General features: G+C 41.5%; 1 protein-coding gene across 1 annotated transcript in view; it reads right to left on the minus strand.

The window, feature by feature from the left end:
• LOC108542158 (ubiquitin-associated protein 2-like) overlaps positions 1-15,198 on the minus strand; it is a 72,214-nt gene that overhangs the window by 32,337 nt on the left and 24,679 nt on the right. The window contains exon 2 of the mRNA XM_017892042.1: positions 6,961-7,100. Within this exon, the coding sequence (XP_017747531.1) occupies positions 6,961-7,059 (99 nt within the window). The 5' untranslated portion in view covers positions 7,060-7,100. The remainder of the gene's footprint in view (positions 1-6,960; positions 7,101-15,198) is intronic.

A 15,198-nucleotide genomic window follows, 5' to 3' on the forward strand; every position in this document is an offset into this window, starting at 1 on the left:
TTTTTTTTTTTTTTTTTTTTTTTGAGATGGAGTCTCGCTCTGTTGCCCAGGCTGGAGTGCAATGGCACGATCTCCACTCACTGCAATGTCCACCTCCCAGGTTCAAGCGATTCTCCTGCCTCAGCCTCCCAAGAAGCTGGGATTACAGGCGTCCGCCAGCACACCTAGCTAATTTTTTGTATTTTTAGTAGAGATGGGGTTTCATCATGTTAACCAGGCTGGTCTCAGATTCCTGACTTCAGGTGATCTACCTGCCTCAGCCTCCCAAAGTGCTGGGATTACAGGCATGAACCACCACGCCTGGCCTGAGATCCTGTCTATTTAAAAAAAAAAAAAAAAAAAAACAGCCAGGCACGGTGGTTCACACCTGTAATTCCAGCACTTTGGGAGGTCGAGGCGGGCAGATCACCTGAGGTCAGGAGTTTGAGACCAGCCTGGCCAACATGGTGAAACCCCGTCTCAACTAAAAATAGAAAAATTAGCCAGTCATGATGGCAGATGCCTGTAATCCCAGCTACTCAGGAGGCTGAGGTGGGAGAATCACTTGAACCTGGGAGGTGGAGGTTGCAGTGAGCCCACATCGCACCACTGTACTCCAGCCTGGGCAACAAGGGCAGAAACTCTGCCTCAAAAAAAAAAAAAAAAAAGACAATAAACAAATACTACACTCTAGTCAATGATATCCATTCTGAAGTGATTAAGAGTACCACTAATCAATTAATTTACTTTGAAAAGCATTAAAAAGTTAGATAAAATAATGGCTGGCTAAACAGATGTGATAAAACAAACAGAGCAAAAAGGTAAAAGAACGTATAGGTATTGACCGTACAACTCTCAATTTTTCTTCATGCGTGACTATTTTCATAATAAAGTATTGTGGGGAGGGATTTTGGCAGACAGAAAAGGAGTGGAGGAGGCAGCTTGGGGTGGTAGATGTGTTAAACAGGAGCTACAACAAAGATTTTTTTTAAAGTAAAATTACGGACTAGTTGTGGATATCCACTCACTGCACAGTAAGTATTATTATAAGAACATCCCTGGTTTCGAGACATTTCAGACAGAGACTACTTCATGCAGAAATGTCAGAGTGATAAACCAAAGTCAGGAAGTATGGCTGAAATCTTTGTGGAAAAGTATGAAAAAGTAATGGCGGAGTGGGGGAACCAGGAACAAATAATGACTCTAAAGGCAAGAATATTTAAACTTGAAAACTGCCTGAGAATAGCCAGTGCTTTGTAAACGTGCACAATTTACAAAATTAAAGAAACACTTACTGACCCGATTACAATATTAACAAAAAAGCACTGGATGAGTGAAAGAATCTCACCAAATATTTCAAGCAGAATAGTTATTAATAACAGCATTCTGCTGTAGGGGGCAGTCTGGGGCTTATATATGTTTCTACATTATCATTCTGATACTGTTTCACCCATACATTTCTAACTATAAAGTCACTATTCATTGCCATATGTAAGGTAAATGCCAATGACTGATTTATTCAGACTTAGCTTTTTCAGCTTAAGTATTATATGACACAAATACTCTATATTTCTCTTCAGTAATATCTTTTTTATTCCTAAAAGGGCATAGACAGACTACTTCTGAAAGCATAGCCGATACACATAATAGCCATTTAACAATAACAATATAGTAACACTAATGCTAGCATATTTACGAAAATAAATTTTAATGAGAACTTTAAGTATTTTTTACCTTTATAAAACACCCTGTCAAGAAAGAAATAATTTTCTTTGATAAACAATTCAATAAATATTTGATAAACAAAGCACCAAACATAAGAGTATAATAGGGAAGTTACCAGGCTGAGCTCTAGGAAGTGTCAAGAGGTCGGTACAGCTTGGGAAAAAAGAGGAAAAATCAGGGTCAACTGGTAATTCTTAAGTTAAACAAGGTCAGTGCACCCTCCCCTGCAATAAACATTAGTGACATATACCAGGTCACGTCTCAAGTTGAAAAATATCTTGCCAAGAAAAGTAGCATCACTACAGCTCTTCCTCTGGATCTCTTATCCATTCACATGGCTTATTACGAACCAAGCTGCTTTTACAGTGGAAAATGTGAAATTTTTCAAATGAATCCAAATTTTTTTTAATTAGATCTGTCACCCAGAAAAAAATTGTAAATAATAATAAAGTAGGATTATTTATGCCCACCACCAAAAATAAACATTAACAGTCTACTAGCCTGTTCTCATTAATGTTCAACAGTTTTGCTTTAATTTTACATATTTTTTCAGTTGATCAGGAAGCATACCTTTTCTAAGACATGTTATACCACAATTTTCAAATATTCTTACAATCACTTCCTAATTGTGGAATGTTCATATAATTTTGTGGACTAGTCACATAAATTCACAAGAGTTGACATCTGAATACAATGTATATTCCACAATCTAATTAGCTAAAAAGGACATTACAGCTGGGTGCAGTGGCTCATGTTTGTAATGTCAGCACTTTGGGAGGTCAAGGAAGGAGGATCACCTAAGGTCAGGAGTTCGAGACCAGCCTGGCCAACATGGCGAAACCCCGTTTCTACTGAAAATATAACAATTTGCCAGGCATGGTGGTGCACGCCTATAATCCCAGCTACTCGGGAGGCTGAGGCAGGACAATAGCTAGAACCCAGGAGGCGAAGGTTGTGGTGAGCTGAGATCGCACCACTGCACTACAGCCTGGACAACAAAGTAAAACTGTGTCTCAAAAAAACAAAAAAAGCATTATAAGGACCATTGAAAAAATGTAAGTATGATCTGTAGATTTTGATTTTTTATCACTGTACTATAATTATGTAAAAAGATCCTTGTTTTTTAAAAAACACACTGAGGTATTAAGTGAAGAAAAACCTTATTCACAACTTGTCAAACGTTTCTGGGGATAAACTGTATGGAAAGGAAGAGAACAGGATAAACGAGATGTGATAGAAATGTTAACATCTAGGGAATCTGGAAGAAGGGTATTCAGTAATTATTCATACTCCCACTGCAACTTTTCTGTAAGTCTCACAATTTTTTTTTTTTTTTTTAATTGACGTTCGTAGTCAGGCCCCGTGGCTCACGCCTGTAACCTTGGCAGTTTGGGAAGTTGAGGTGGGCGGATCATTTGAAGTCAGGAATTCAAGACTGACTAACCTGGCCAACATGGTGAAACCCCTCTCCACTAAAACTACAAAAATTAGCCAGGTGTGGTGGTGCACACCTGTAGTCCCAGCTACTCTGGAGGCTGAGGCAGGAGAATCACTTGAATCCAGGAGGCGCAGGTTGCAGTGAGCCAAGATCAAGCCACTGAACTGCAGCCTGGGCAACAGAGTGAGACTCCGTGTCAAAAAAAAAAAAAAAAAAAAAAAAAAAAAAAAAAAAAATTGAGGTTTAAGGAGATTTAAGTAACTCATCTAGTTAGTAAGTAAGTGCTAGACCCAGGACAAAAATCCTGGTTTATACAGATACAAAAGAACTCTCACGCAGTGGCTCACGCCTGTAATCCCAGCACTTTGGGAGGCGGAGCCAGGTGGATCACCTGAGGTCAGGAGTTCAAGACCAGCCTGACTAACATGGTGAAACATACAAAAAATTACCCAGGCGAGGTGGAGGCAGAGGTTGCAGTGAGCCGGGATCACACCATTGCACTCCAGCCTGGACAACAAGAGCAAAACTCCATATCAAAAAAAAAAAAAGAACTCTCTTTCATCATGCAACGTGAATAGGTTATCTCAGAACACCTCTAACATTGGACATTTAAAATTGAGTAACATCTTACCGGCAGGGTGTGGTAACTCACGCCTGTAATCCCAGCACTTTGGGAGGCCAGGGTGGGCGGATCACCTGAGGTCAGAAGTTTGAAACCAGCCTGGCCAACATAGCAAAACCCCATCTCTACCAAAAATACAAAAATTAGCCAGGCATGGTGATATGTGCCTGCAATCCCAGCTACTCCAGAGGCTAAGGCAGGAGAATCACTTGGACCCAGAAGGCAGAGGTTGCAATGAGCTGAGAACACGCCACTGCACTCCAGCCTGGGCGACAGAGCAAGGCTCCATCTCAAAAAAAAAAAAAGAAAGAAAAAAACATTACCAAATAAAGCCACTTTTTATTACTCGAATTTAAGATTACTTTCTTAGCAAATGCTTCCCAGAATAGGATTAATGAATAAATAAACATGAATAATTTTCCTAATGCATACTACTGTTTAAAAGAAAAAAATTTTAAAGGGTCAGGTGCAGTGGCTCACGCCTATAATCCCAACACCTTGGGAGGCCAAGGGGGACAGATCACTTGAGGTCAGGAGTTCGAGACCAGCCTGGCCAACATGGTGAAACCTCATCTCTACTAAAAACGCAAAAAAAGTTAGCCAGGCATGGTGGCTCATGCCTGTAATCCCAGCTACTGGGGAGGCTAAAACAGGAAAATTGCTTGAACCCCAGAGGCGGAGGTTGCAATGAGCCAAGATCGAGTCACTGCACTCTTGACTGGGCTACAGAGCAAGACTCTATAAATAAAAAAGTCAGGCACAGTGACTCACGCCTATAATCACAGCACCTTTGAAGGCTAAGAGGGCAGTCGCTTGTGTTCAGGTGTTGGAGACCAGGTTGGGCAACATGGTGAAACCCTGTCTCTACTAAAACTACAAAAATTAACTGGGGGTGGTGGCAGGCGCATGTAATCCCAGCTACTTGGGAGGCTGAGGCAGGAGAATCGCTTGAACCCAGGAGGTGGAGGTTGCAGTGAGCCGAGATGGCACCACTGCGCTCCAGTCTGGGCGACAGAAGGGGGCTCCATCTCAAAAAACAAAAAAAAAAATTAGGTAGGCATGATGTTGCCTGCCTGTAGTCCCAGCTACTTGGGAGGCTGAGGCAAGAGAATCACTTGAACCCGGGAAGTGGAGGTTGGAGTGAGCTGAGATTGGCCACTGCACTCCAGTCCGGTGATAGATTCCATCTCAAAAAAAAAAAAAAGACCCATTCATTAAGCAAACTTTTCCTAAGTAAATTCAACTATAAAAGGAGGACCTCAACTAAAAATTCCAAATTTTTCCATCACTGGACCGGATCAGTTTGTTGAATAAATTCCTATCAAAGTAAGTGTATTTAGGATCAAGCACTGAGTAGAAGAGATATCTGTCCGTTAAACCAGCAAAATACTACACTAACATTATACTGAAAAATGTAACGCAACAGTTAAATCTCCTCATTATGTCCCTTAACATCAACATGGTAGTTGCGTATAAATGAGTGATTATAAGAAGCACTTATAATTAACTATCAAAGTATAGTCAAATCAATCTGCAAGTAAGATAAACTGGATATCGTTTACTCACTTGCACATTGCCTGTGAAAAATGGTTTGCCACTCTAGTCAATAACATGTATATAATGCTTAATTTTGCACCAGGTACTGTGCTTAGCACTTATCTCACTTCACTTAAAATAATAATATAACCAAATTGAGAAGGGGCGAGTATTTAACATTAAATATTTATTCAAATGTATCTTTGTTTTTTTGAGACAGAGTCTCGCTCTGTCGCCCAGGCTGGAATGCAGTGGCATGATCTTGGCTCACTGCAACCTCCACCTCCCGGATTCAAGCAATTCTCCCTGCCTCAGCCTCCCAAGTAGCTGGCATTACAGGCACCTACTACTATGCCTGGCTAATTTTTGTTTTTTGTTTTTTGGTTTTTTTTTTAGTAGAGATAGGGTTTCACCATGTTGGTCAGCCTGGTCTTGAACTCCTGATCTCAGGTGATCTGTCCACCTCGGCCTCCCAAAGTACTGGAATTACAGGCATGAGTCACTGTGCCCGGCCTCAAATGGATCTTGATCATTAAAAGCCATTCTGAGATTCAAGCATTCTTCTTTGTGCTTTAAAGAAAAGGCAGGGTTTTTTTTGTTGAGCCAAGGTCTCACTCTGTCACCTAGGCTGAAGCGCAGTAGCACCATCATAAGTGATCCTCTCACCTCAGCCACCCAAGTACCTGGGACTACAAATGGAAGCCATCATGCCCAGCTAATTTTTAAACTTTTTATAGAGACAAGGTCCTCACTATGCTGCCCAGGCTGCTCTTAATTCCTGTGCTCAAGCAATCCTTTTGCCTCAGTCTCCCAAAGTGTTGAGATTACAGACACGAGCCACTATGCTCAGCAAAGGCAGCTTTTTAAAGTCTATTGTAATTCAGGTATTTTACTACTTCAGACTATTAGTTCTCCATGTACCTTGGATTTTCATATTTCATTCCAAGGACACACTTCAATTAACAGAAGGGACAAAAGGGAGAAGAGATGATGATGAAACAGCAGGGAAGGAGGAGGAAGGGAAGCAGAGGAAAGTGAAAGGGGAGAGGAGAAGGAGGAGGAGGAGGCGGCGGCGGTGGCGGCAGTGGTGGCCATGGCAGCCTAATAGCTAAGAGGTACCTGGAAAAGGTTAGCATTAAAGAGTTCTCATGGAACAACATCCAGTTGTACCTGAATCAAGTACAATACCTCTTTCCTTACTATTCTTCATTACCTAGTTTTTATTTTTTATTTATTTATTTTTTCTTTAGGACAGAATCTTGCTTTGTCACCCAGGCTGGAGGGCAGTGGCGTGATCTCAGCTCACTGCAACCTCTGCTTCCTGGGTTCAAGCAATTCTCCTGTCTTAGCCTACCAAGAAGCTAGAATTACAGGTGCACACTACCACGCCCAACTAATTTTTGTATTTTCTTAGTAGAGTCGGGGTTTCACAATGTTGGCCAGGCTGGTCTCAAACTCCTGACCTCAAGTGATCCACTCATCTCGGCCTCCCAAAGTGCTGGGATTACAGACGTAAGCCACCGCACCCGGCCATTACCTACTTTTTAAATACAGGGTTCAAAATCCTAAAGTTTCCTACAAAAGAAAACATTAAATCATATGTTCTCCCTTAATTTCCTTAATTCTAAACAAGGCAAACAAGAGTTCCACAAAAACTTACCTGTACCACCTGTTTCTGTGGTTGCGTTGATTGTGCTGCTGAAATCTGTGTTTTTTCACGAGCACCTCGACAATGGTCACTGCTCACTGAAGTCATCATATACAGTATATACAAAATAATGTATGTACAAAAAAGAAAATCTGCAAGAAAGTAGGGATGGTAAGCAAAACAATCATAGTAAAAGACAAGCAGGTACTTCAGAGAAAACAAGGACACTTAAAATAAAAGATAAAAGCTCTCTGGAATACAAATTCTCAAGAAGCAGCCCGAGGATTGTACATTTTGCTGGTATCTGTTAAACCAATTATCTAAAAGTCCATGTTTATGAGCTTAGCAATTCTAAACAAAAAACTCAAGCACCACCAATTTAAACCAGCAACCATTTTATCACTATATGTAGTCACTGTACAGGTAGTGCTATCGGCCTCTTACTACTTGCAGTTGGTATTTGAACCCCAAAACAACATTGCATTCAGCCAAGATTTTACCTGCCAATAACCCAATTTAAAATGTGTCAAGAAACAAGCTATGCCTAAAAGCAAAAGTCACCCGTGTAATAATATCTTTTTTTTTTTATTGAGAGGGTCTCGCTCTGTCGCCAGGCTGAGTGCAGTGGCCGCGATCTCAGCTCACTGCGCTTGCCTCCCGGGTTTACGCGGTTCTTCCTGATTCGTCTCCCTAGTGCTGGTGCTACAGGCGCGCCCTCGGTCCCGGCTAAGTTTTTTTTGTTTTTTTGTGGACAGGGTTTCCCGTGTTAGCCAGGTATGGTCTTCGATGTCTCCTGACCTCGTGATCGCCCGTCTCGGCTCCCAAAGCTGCTGGGATTACGGCCTTGAGCACCGCCCCGTGCCAGGCCTATAATCTAAAAGACAACAACTGGGGTGCAGTGGCTCACGCCTGTAATCCCAGCACTTCTGGCGGATCATGAGGTCAGGAGATCGAGACTATCCCGGCTAACACGGTGAAACCCCGTCTCTACTAAAACTACAAAAAAATTAGCCAGGCATGGTGGTGGGCGCCTGTAGTCCCAGCTACTCGGGAAGCTGAGGCAGGAGAATTGCTTGAACCTGGGAGGCAGAGGTTGCAGTGAGCCCACTGCACTCCAGCTTGGGTGACAGAGGGAGATTCCACTTCAAAAAAAAAAAAAAAACACTAAGAGATAAACACACACTTTAGTCTAGGCCTACACAGGGTCAGGATCATCAATATTACTGTATTCCATCTCGACATCTGTCCCACTGGAAGGTCTTAAGTGCAATACACACGGAGCTATCATCTCCTATGATAACAATGCAGAGCCAATGATTTGTTTTGAGACAGAGACTCACTCCATCACCCAAGCTGGAGTGCAATGAATAGGGCGATCTCAGCTCACTGCAAGTTCCGCCTTCTGGGTTCAAGCAATTCTCCTGTCTCAGCCTCCTGAGTAGCTGGGACCAGAGGCAGGCGCCACCATGCCCGGCTAATTTTTGGTATTTTTAGTAGAGATGGGGTTTGGCCATGTTGGTCAGGCTGTTCTCAAATTTGCTGCCTCAGGTGATCCATCAGCCTCGGCCTCCCAAAGTACTCAGATTACAGACATGTGCCACCGTGCTGGCACAGAGCCGATGATTTTAACAATACATGGAATTCTGTTTTCTAGAACAGTCAGTTTTAGACACCCAAAAGCAAGCACTCCCATGATATGGAAAGATATTCCACTATTTGTAAATCTTATATATTTTAGGTTAATAAAATGACATAACAATTCTACGTATTTTGGATCTGTGCATCATAAAATTAAAACAGAGAAGACTAACCATAATTCATCATACTAATTCAGGTACCAAAGAAAATTGTGTCCCTGAAACCTATTTCAGCCAGAAAGGGTAGGACAAGCATTTTTCTGTGTTAGCCGCACTAATATTAACTTATTTTCTTTTTTTTTTTTTTGAGACGGAGTCTCGCTTTGTCGCCCAGGCTGGAGCGCAGTGGCGGGATCTCAGCTCACTGCAAGCTCCGCCTCCCGGGTTTATGCCATTCTCCTGCCTCAGCCTCCCGAGTAGCTGGGACTACAGGCGCCCGCCACATCGCCTGGCTAGTTTTTTGTAATTTTAGTAGAGACGGGGTTTCACCGTGTTAGCCAGGATGGTCTCGATCTCCTGACCTCGTGATCCGCCCGTCTCGGCCTCCCAAAGTGCTGGGATTACAGGCTTGAGCCACCGCGCCCGGCCGTAACTTATTTTCTTAATAGCTTCATTAACTCGCTTGCTAGATAAAGGCCACAGACATATTATAGTACTGCCTTTTACATTATAATAACAACCAATTAACTAGAACGTCTCACAGGTTCAATACACTGGTTTAAAACTTTTTACTGCATTTGAATCTGTCTTTCCAGTTAGTATGAATACACATTTTGCATCCTTTTTCAGTTTAACAACTTTATAATTTTGTTGGTTTGGGTTTATGATTTTGGTTGTATTATAGAGAACAAGGTTAATTGTTTTGCCATGATTCCATTTATTTTTAGAGCATTCTCTCAGAAATGAATAAATGCATACAAATACACTGTTTTAAAACTGTGATGCATTTAAACAAATCTAAGGCATATCTATATTTGAGAAAGAATCCATTTGATTTTTTTTTTTTTTTTTTTGAGATGGAGGCTCGCTCCGTCACCCAGGCTGGAGTGCAGTGGTACAATCTTAGCTCACTACAACCTCCACCTCCTGGGTTCAGACGATTCTCCTGTCTCAGCCTCCCAAGCAGCTGGGACTACAGATGCCTGCCACCACGCTTGGCTAATTTTTGTATTTTTAGTAGAGACGGGGTCTCAACTTGTTGGTCAGGCTGGTTTCGAACTCCGGACCTCGGGTGATCCACCCGCCTCAACCTCCCAAAGTGCTACAATTACAGACACGAGCCACGGTGCCCAGTCCCATTTGATTATTTTTAAAATCACCTTCAGGCCAGGCACGGTGGCTCACGCCTGTAATCCCAACATTTTGGGAAGCTGAGGCAGGCAGATGACCTGATAACAGGAGTTCAAGACCAGCCTGGCCAACATGGTGAAACCCTACCTGTACTAAAAATGCAAAAATTAGCCAGGCATGGTGGCGTACCTCTGTAATCCCAACTACTTAGGAGGCTAAGATGGGACAATCACTTGAAGCCAGGAGGAGGAGGTTGCAGTAAGCCAAGATTGCATCACTGCACTCCAGCCTGGGCAACAAGAGCGAGACACCATCTAAAAAAATGAAAATAAAAAAATCACCTTCAGCACTAATACTCTGTAATTCCATCTTAAGTATCTAAAGTGAAGCATCCAAGCTGGGCAAGGTCGCATGCACCTGTAGTTCCAGTTACGCAGAAGGCTGAGGCAGGAAGATCACTGAACCCACAGTTCAAGTCCAGACTAGGCAACACAGCCAGACCCTATCTTTTTTTTTTTTTTTTTTTAAGACAGAGTCTTGGCCTGTTGTCCAGGCTGGAGTGCAGTGGCACAATCTCGGCCCAGCAACTTCTGCCTCCTAGGTTCAAGTGATTCTCCCGCCTCAGCCTCCCAAATAGCTGGGACTATAGGTGTGTGTCACCGCACCCAGCTAATTTTTTTGTATTTTTAGTAGAGATGGGGTTTCACCATGTTGGCCAGGCTGGTCTTGAACTCCTGACCTCAAGTGATCCACCAGCCTCAGCCTCCAAAGTGCTGGGATTACAGGCATGAGCCATTATGCCCAGCCACCTATTTCGTTAAATACATTTTAAGAAAAGAATAAAACAGAATTAAGCATCTAATCAAAAGTTAACTGGTTGAGTGGTGTTCCTACCATAAAACCTTTTTAAGAAGTCAGTAGTTCACTCATAGATTTCCAGTTCCGTTGATTGGATTATCTGATCTTTTTCTCACTGTTTATTCTTCAGTGACCCCATTTATGAAAATAATGGGCTGGAAGCAGTGGCTCACGCCTATAATCCCAGCACTTTGGGAGGCCGAGGTAGGCGGATCATGAGGTCAGGAGATCGTGACCATCCTGGCTAAATACAGTGAAACCCTGTCTCTACCAAAAATACAAAAAATTAGCCGAGCGTGGTGGCACGCACCTGTAATCCCAGCTACTCGGGAGGCTGAGGCAGAAGAATCGCTTGAACCCAGGAGGTGGAGGTTGCAGTGAGCTGAGATTGGCCACTCCACTCCACTCCACTCCACTCCAGGGAGACAGAGTGAGACTCTGTCTCAAAAAAAAAAAAAAAAGAGAGAGAAAATAATCTAGGTGAAATAACAAAATGAGACTTTCTCCGTACAGAAGTGCCATCTGGTGATAAAAATCTGCATGTACAGAAGGAATATACTTAACCCATATTCAGTGGACATTAATTTTCTGATTTACAGAAAAATGACTTTTAATCTTTATAGCCTATTATAACCAAACATTTTGGTATAATGAACATGAATCCTCACTTGCCAAGGAAGCAAACTGTAACTCTTTATTGTAACTCAAACTATCAAAATTTTACTGGTCCATGTTCACAGATCAACATTAAGACTGTATCTCCTTCCAATCATCAATTCTTAATATAATATAAAATATTCCATAATGAATATGTAATTAGGCTATAAATAATTACCCCGCTTGCATGGCTAAACCAGAATAGTTGCTTTGTGAAACATAAAAACTGCATGGCTTACTTTATTGTTTAGAAAAAGTTTTTCTCTTAATTAAGGTTTACTGCTCTGGGTTATATATTCATCAATTGTTACTACAAATACTTCCATCTTAAAAATAGCAAATGCCGGCCGGGCACAGTGGCTCGCACCTGTTATCCCAGCACTTTGGAGGCCAAGGCAGGCGGACCATGAGGTCAGGAGATCGAGACCATCCTGGCTAATAAGGTGCAACCCGTCTCTATTAAAAATACAAAAATTAGCCGGGCATGGTGGCACAAGCCTGTAGTCCCAGCTACCTGGGAGGCTGAGGCAGGAGAATCACTTGAACCTGGGAGGCAGAGATCTGCGTGACAGAGCAAGGCTCCATCTCAAAAAAAAAAAAAAAAAAAAAAAAAAAAAAAAAAAAAAAATAGCAAATACAAGGACGAGCGTGGTGGTGCATGCCTGTAATTCCAGCATTTTGAGAGGCCAAGGCGGCTGGATCACCTGAGGTCAGGAGTTCAAGACCAGCCTGACCAAAGTGGAGAAACCCCATCTCTACTAAAAATACAAAATTAGCCAGGCGTGAGGGCACATGCCCGTAATCCCAGCTACTCAGGAGGCTAAGGCAGGAGAATCACTTGAACCCAGGAGGCGGAGGTTGCGGTGAGCCGAGATCGTGCCATTGCACTCCGGCCTGGGCAACAAGAGCAAAACTCCGTCTCAAAAAAAGAAAAAAAAATAGCAAATACATTCTTTGAAAAATAAAAATAATTATAAGGGTCTCAGCACATCCAAGAATGCATGTTTAAATAAATTCAGATTAACTTTTCTTCTGTCAATTGTGCTATCACTGAAATGTTATAATAGCTAATTCCCTCTTCGTAAGAAAATTAATATTAAAAATGTCCAGCAAAAAAAATGTCCAGAGATGAAACAGGTTTCGCAGAACAATCACAGGCAATGGGGGATATGACTGAAATCTTCTGGAAAAAACAGGGCTCAGAAAATATAACTTTAACAGAATGCATAATTCAACAGACAAATTTTCTCATATTAATTTTACATAAAACTTCTGATAAGGCCAGGCGCAGTGGCTAACGCTTGCAATCTCAGCATTTTGGGAGGCTGAGGAGGGTGGATCACTTGAGGTCAGGAGTTCGAGACCAGCCTGGCAAACATGGTGAAACCCTGTCTCTACTAAAACTACAAAAATTAGGTGGGTGTGTTGGCATGCGCCTGTAATCCCAGCTACTCGGGACGCTAAGGCAGAAGAATCACTCGAACCCGAGAGGCGGAGGTTGCAGTGAACCGAGATCACGCCATTACACTACAGTCTGGGCGACAGAGCAAGACACTGTCTCCAAAAAAAAAAAAAAAAAATTCTCATAATTGTGAATCCATTAAATCAAGGTAAAAGCATAAGTTACCAAAATATTCTTCAAGATCATTAAAATTGTTACCACCACTGAACTGTAAAAATGACTAAGACATGGAAACTAGACTGTAAAAATCAACACCTTCAACTAACATACTGTCATGAGGAAATTCTATGTCCTCCTTCTCTGGGAAACGGAGCTGTGTGTAGTACATAGGAATGCTTCTACAACAAGTACCCAGTTGCCAGACCATAGGAATTCAGTGTACACTTGTGTTCCATCATCTATCACTTTCCACTCCTAAGAGTTCTACTACACTGGAACAGGTTCCAAGAGAATTCTCAGAATAGAAATAGACAAGAGCAAAAGATTCTAAAAATAATCCAGTAGAAACTCAAACATACATATCTCAAGTTCCTGAGGGGCAGGAAGCACCAGGTTTACTTCAATCTATCCAACCAAATTTTGAAACCCATCTCAAAGTGAATTTAAAATGTGACAGATTTTAACAGAGGCAAAGAACTGCTGCTATATTTTTAACTTCTTTAGAAACAAAATCAGCAAAATACAATATAGAGCTTCCTATTAACAGATTAAAGTGAAAAAATTGTTTAAATGTAATGAGGAAAGAAAGTCTCCGGCCGAATAAATCAACCTGATTAAATTACAAAGATATTCTCTATAGAAGAAATATTTTGGAAAAAAGTTTTAACTGCCTAAAAAGTTTTGTTTCCAATTTTGTTTTCTTTTTCGTAGAGACAGGGTTTTCCCATATTTGCCTGGGCTGGTCTCAAACTCCTGGGCTTAGGTGATCCTCCCACCTTGGCCTCCCAAAGTACTGGGACCAGGCATGAGCTACCACACCCCGCCTAACTGCTATTTTTTCAAGGACTGTTCTTGAAGATACCTCAGTGAAACAGCTGTATTTACAAGTGATCCCAGTTTAGACTTAACTGAAAATGGTTGACTTAACAACCATCTGCATTTCTGTTAAAGCTTACATAAGCACAAATTCATCTAACTTCAAGCCATACAAAAAACGCTGTCAGGTAAAACTTTTCTAAAAACCATGTAATATAGCCTAAAAGAAAAGCAAGGATACATTTTATCATTCTGAAAAGTTACAGAACACCTACTGACAACATACTGAGAAGAGGGAAGATTTCAACAGCCATTTAATAAAATTCTGAACAGACAAATCCCAAACTACATACATACACTGCATGTATTCAAGACAGCATCACGAAGCATTGATTGGAGGATAGTTCTAAAACCAGGATGTTGGCACACTTGTGCAAAGTATCTCAGCTAATACATCAAATAAATTTGTTTCAGGAACAGAAAAAGTAATGTTTTTTTCAAACCAAATATAATTCAGATGACATGAATTACATACTGGGCTAAGGGTTCAACTACTAAAAACAGGATACACAATTTATGTTGAAGAAGCAAGTCTTCATCAAGAATGTCCAGAGATGCTGTACACTGAGTCATGAGACCAGTGATGCAGGGCCTATCTTAGACTGGCAAGGATGGGTCCAAGGTCCTTCATCTACATATGTCCACTCACTCCCAAAGTCTAAAACCAATGGTAATGATAATACTAGCAGAAAGCACATACCACTTACTATGTGCCAGACACCATTCTAAGCACTTTATATGTATAGTATTGTCACTAATCTTTCCAACACTCTAGAGTACACATCACTTTACTCCCATTTTACAGAGAAGAAACTAAGACACACAGAGAATCACAGCTAGTAAGTGGTGAAGGCAGTATGTGAATCCAGGACATTTGGCTCTACAGTGTGTGCACTTATCTACTATGCTATGTTGCAAGGTTAACTAACTGTTCAGTCACAGATAAGTAATAGTCCCCAATTCAGCTTCCTCTTCTATACAACAGCGTAACTATTGTTGGCATCACCTGCAAAGCTTGTCCCTGATGACAAAGATCTAGTCTAAACCAGATCTCACCTAGCTTCTCAGCCTTTCAGATACCCATATGTTCTATATTGGTATGTTTCTGTGACCACTACTGTTTTATTATTTTTGTTTAATTTCTAATCTGCATTCCTGTTTTTTCTACTAAGAAAAGTCAATATTCTCAACCTTTTCTGAAAAGGAAATTCTTTTTTTTTTTTTTTTTTTGAGACGGAGTCTCGCTCTGTCGCCCAAGCTGGAGTGCAGTGGCGCGACCTCGGCTCACTGCAAGCTCTGCCTCCCGGGTTC

The sequence above is a fragment of the Rhinopithecus bieti genome, unplaced genomic scaffold (assembly GCF_001698545.2).
Source record: "Rhinopithecus bieti isolate Rb0 unplaced genomic scaffold, ASM169854v2 scaffold_22042, whole genome shotgun sequence".
Classification (NCBI taxonomy): domain Eukaryota; kingdom Metazoa; phylum Chordata; class Mammalia; order Primates; family Cercopithecidae; genus Rhinopithecus; species Rhinopithecus bieti.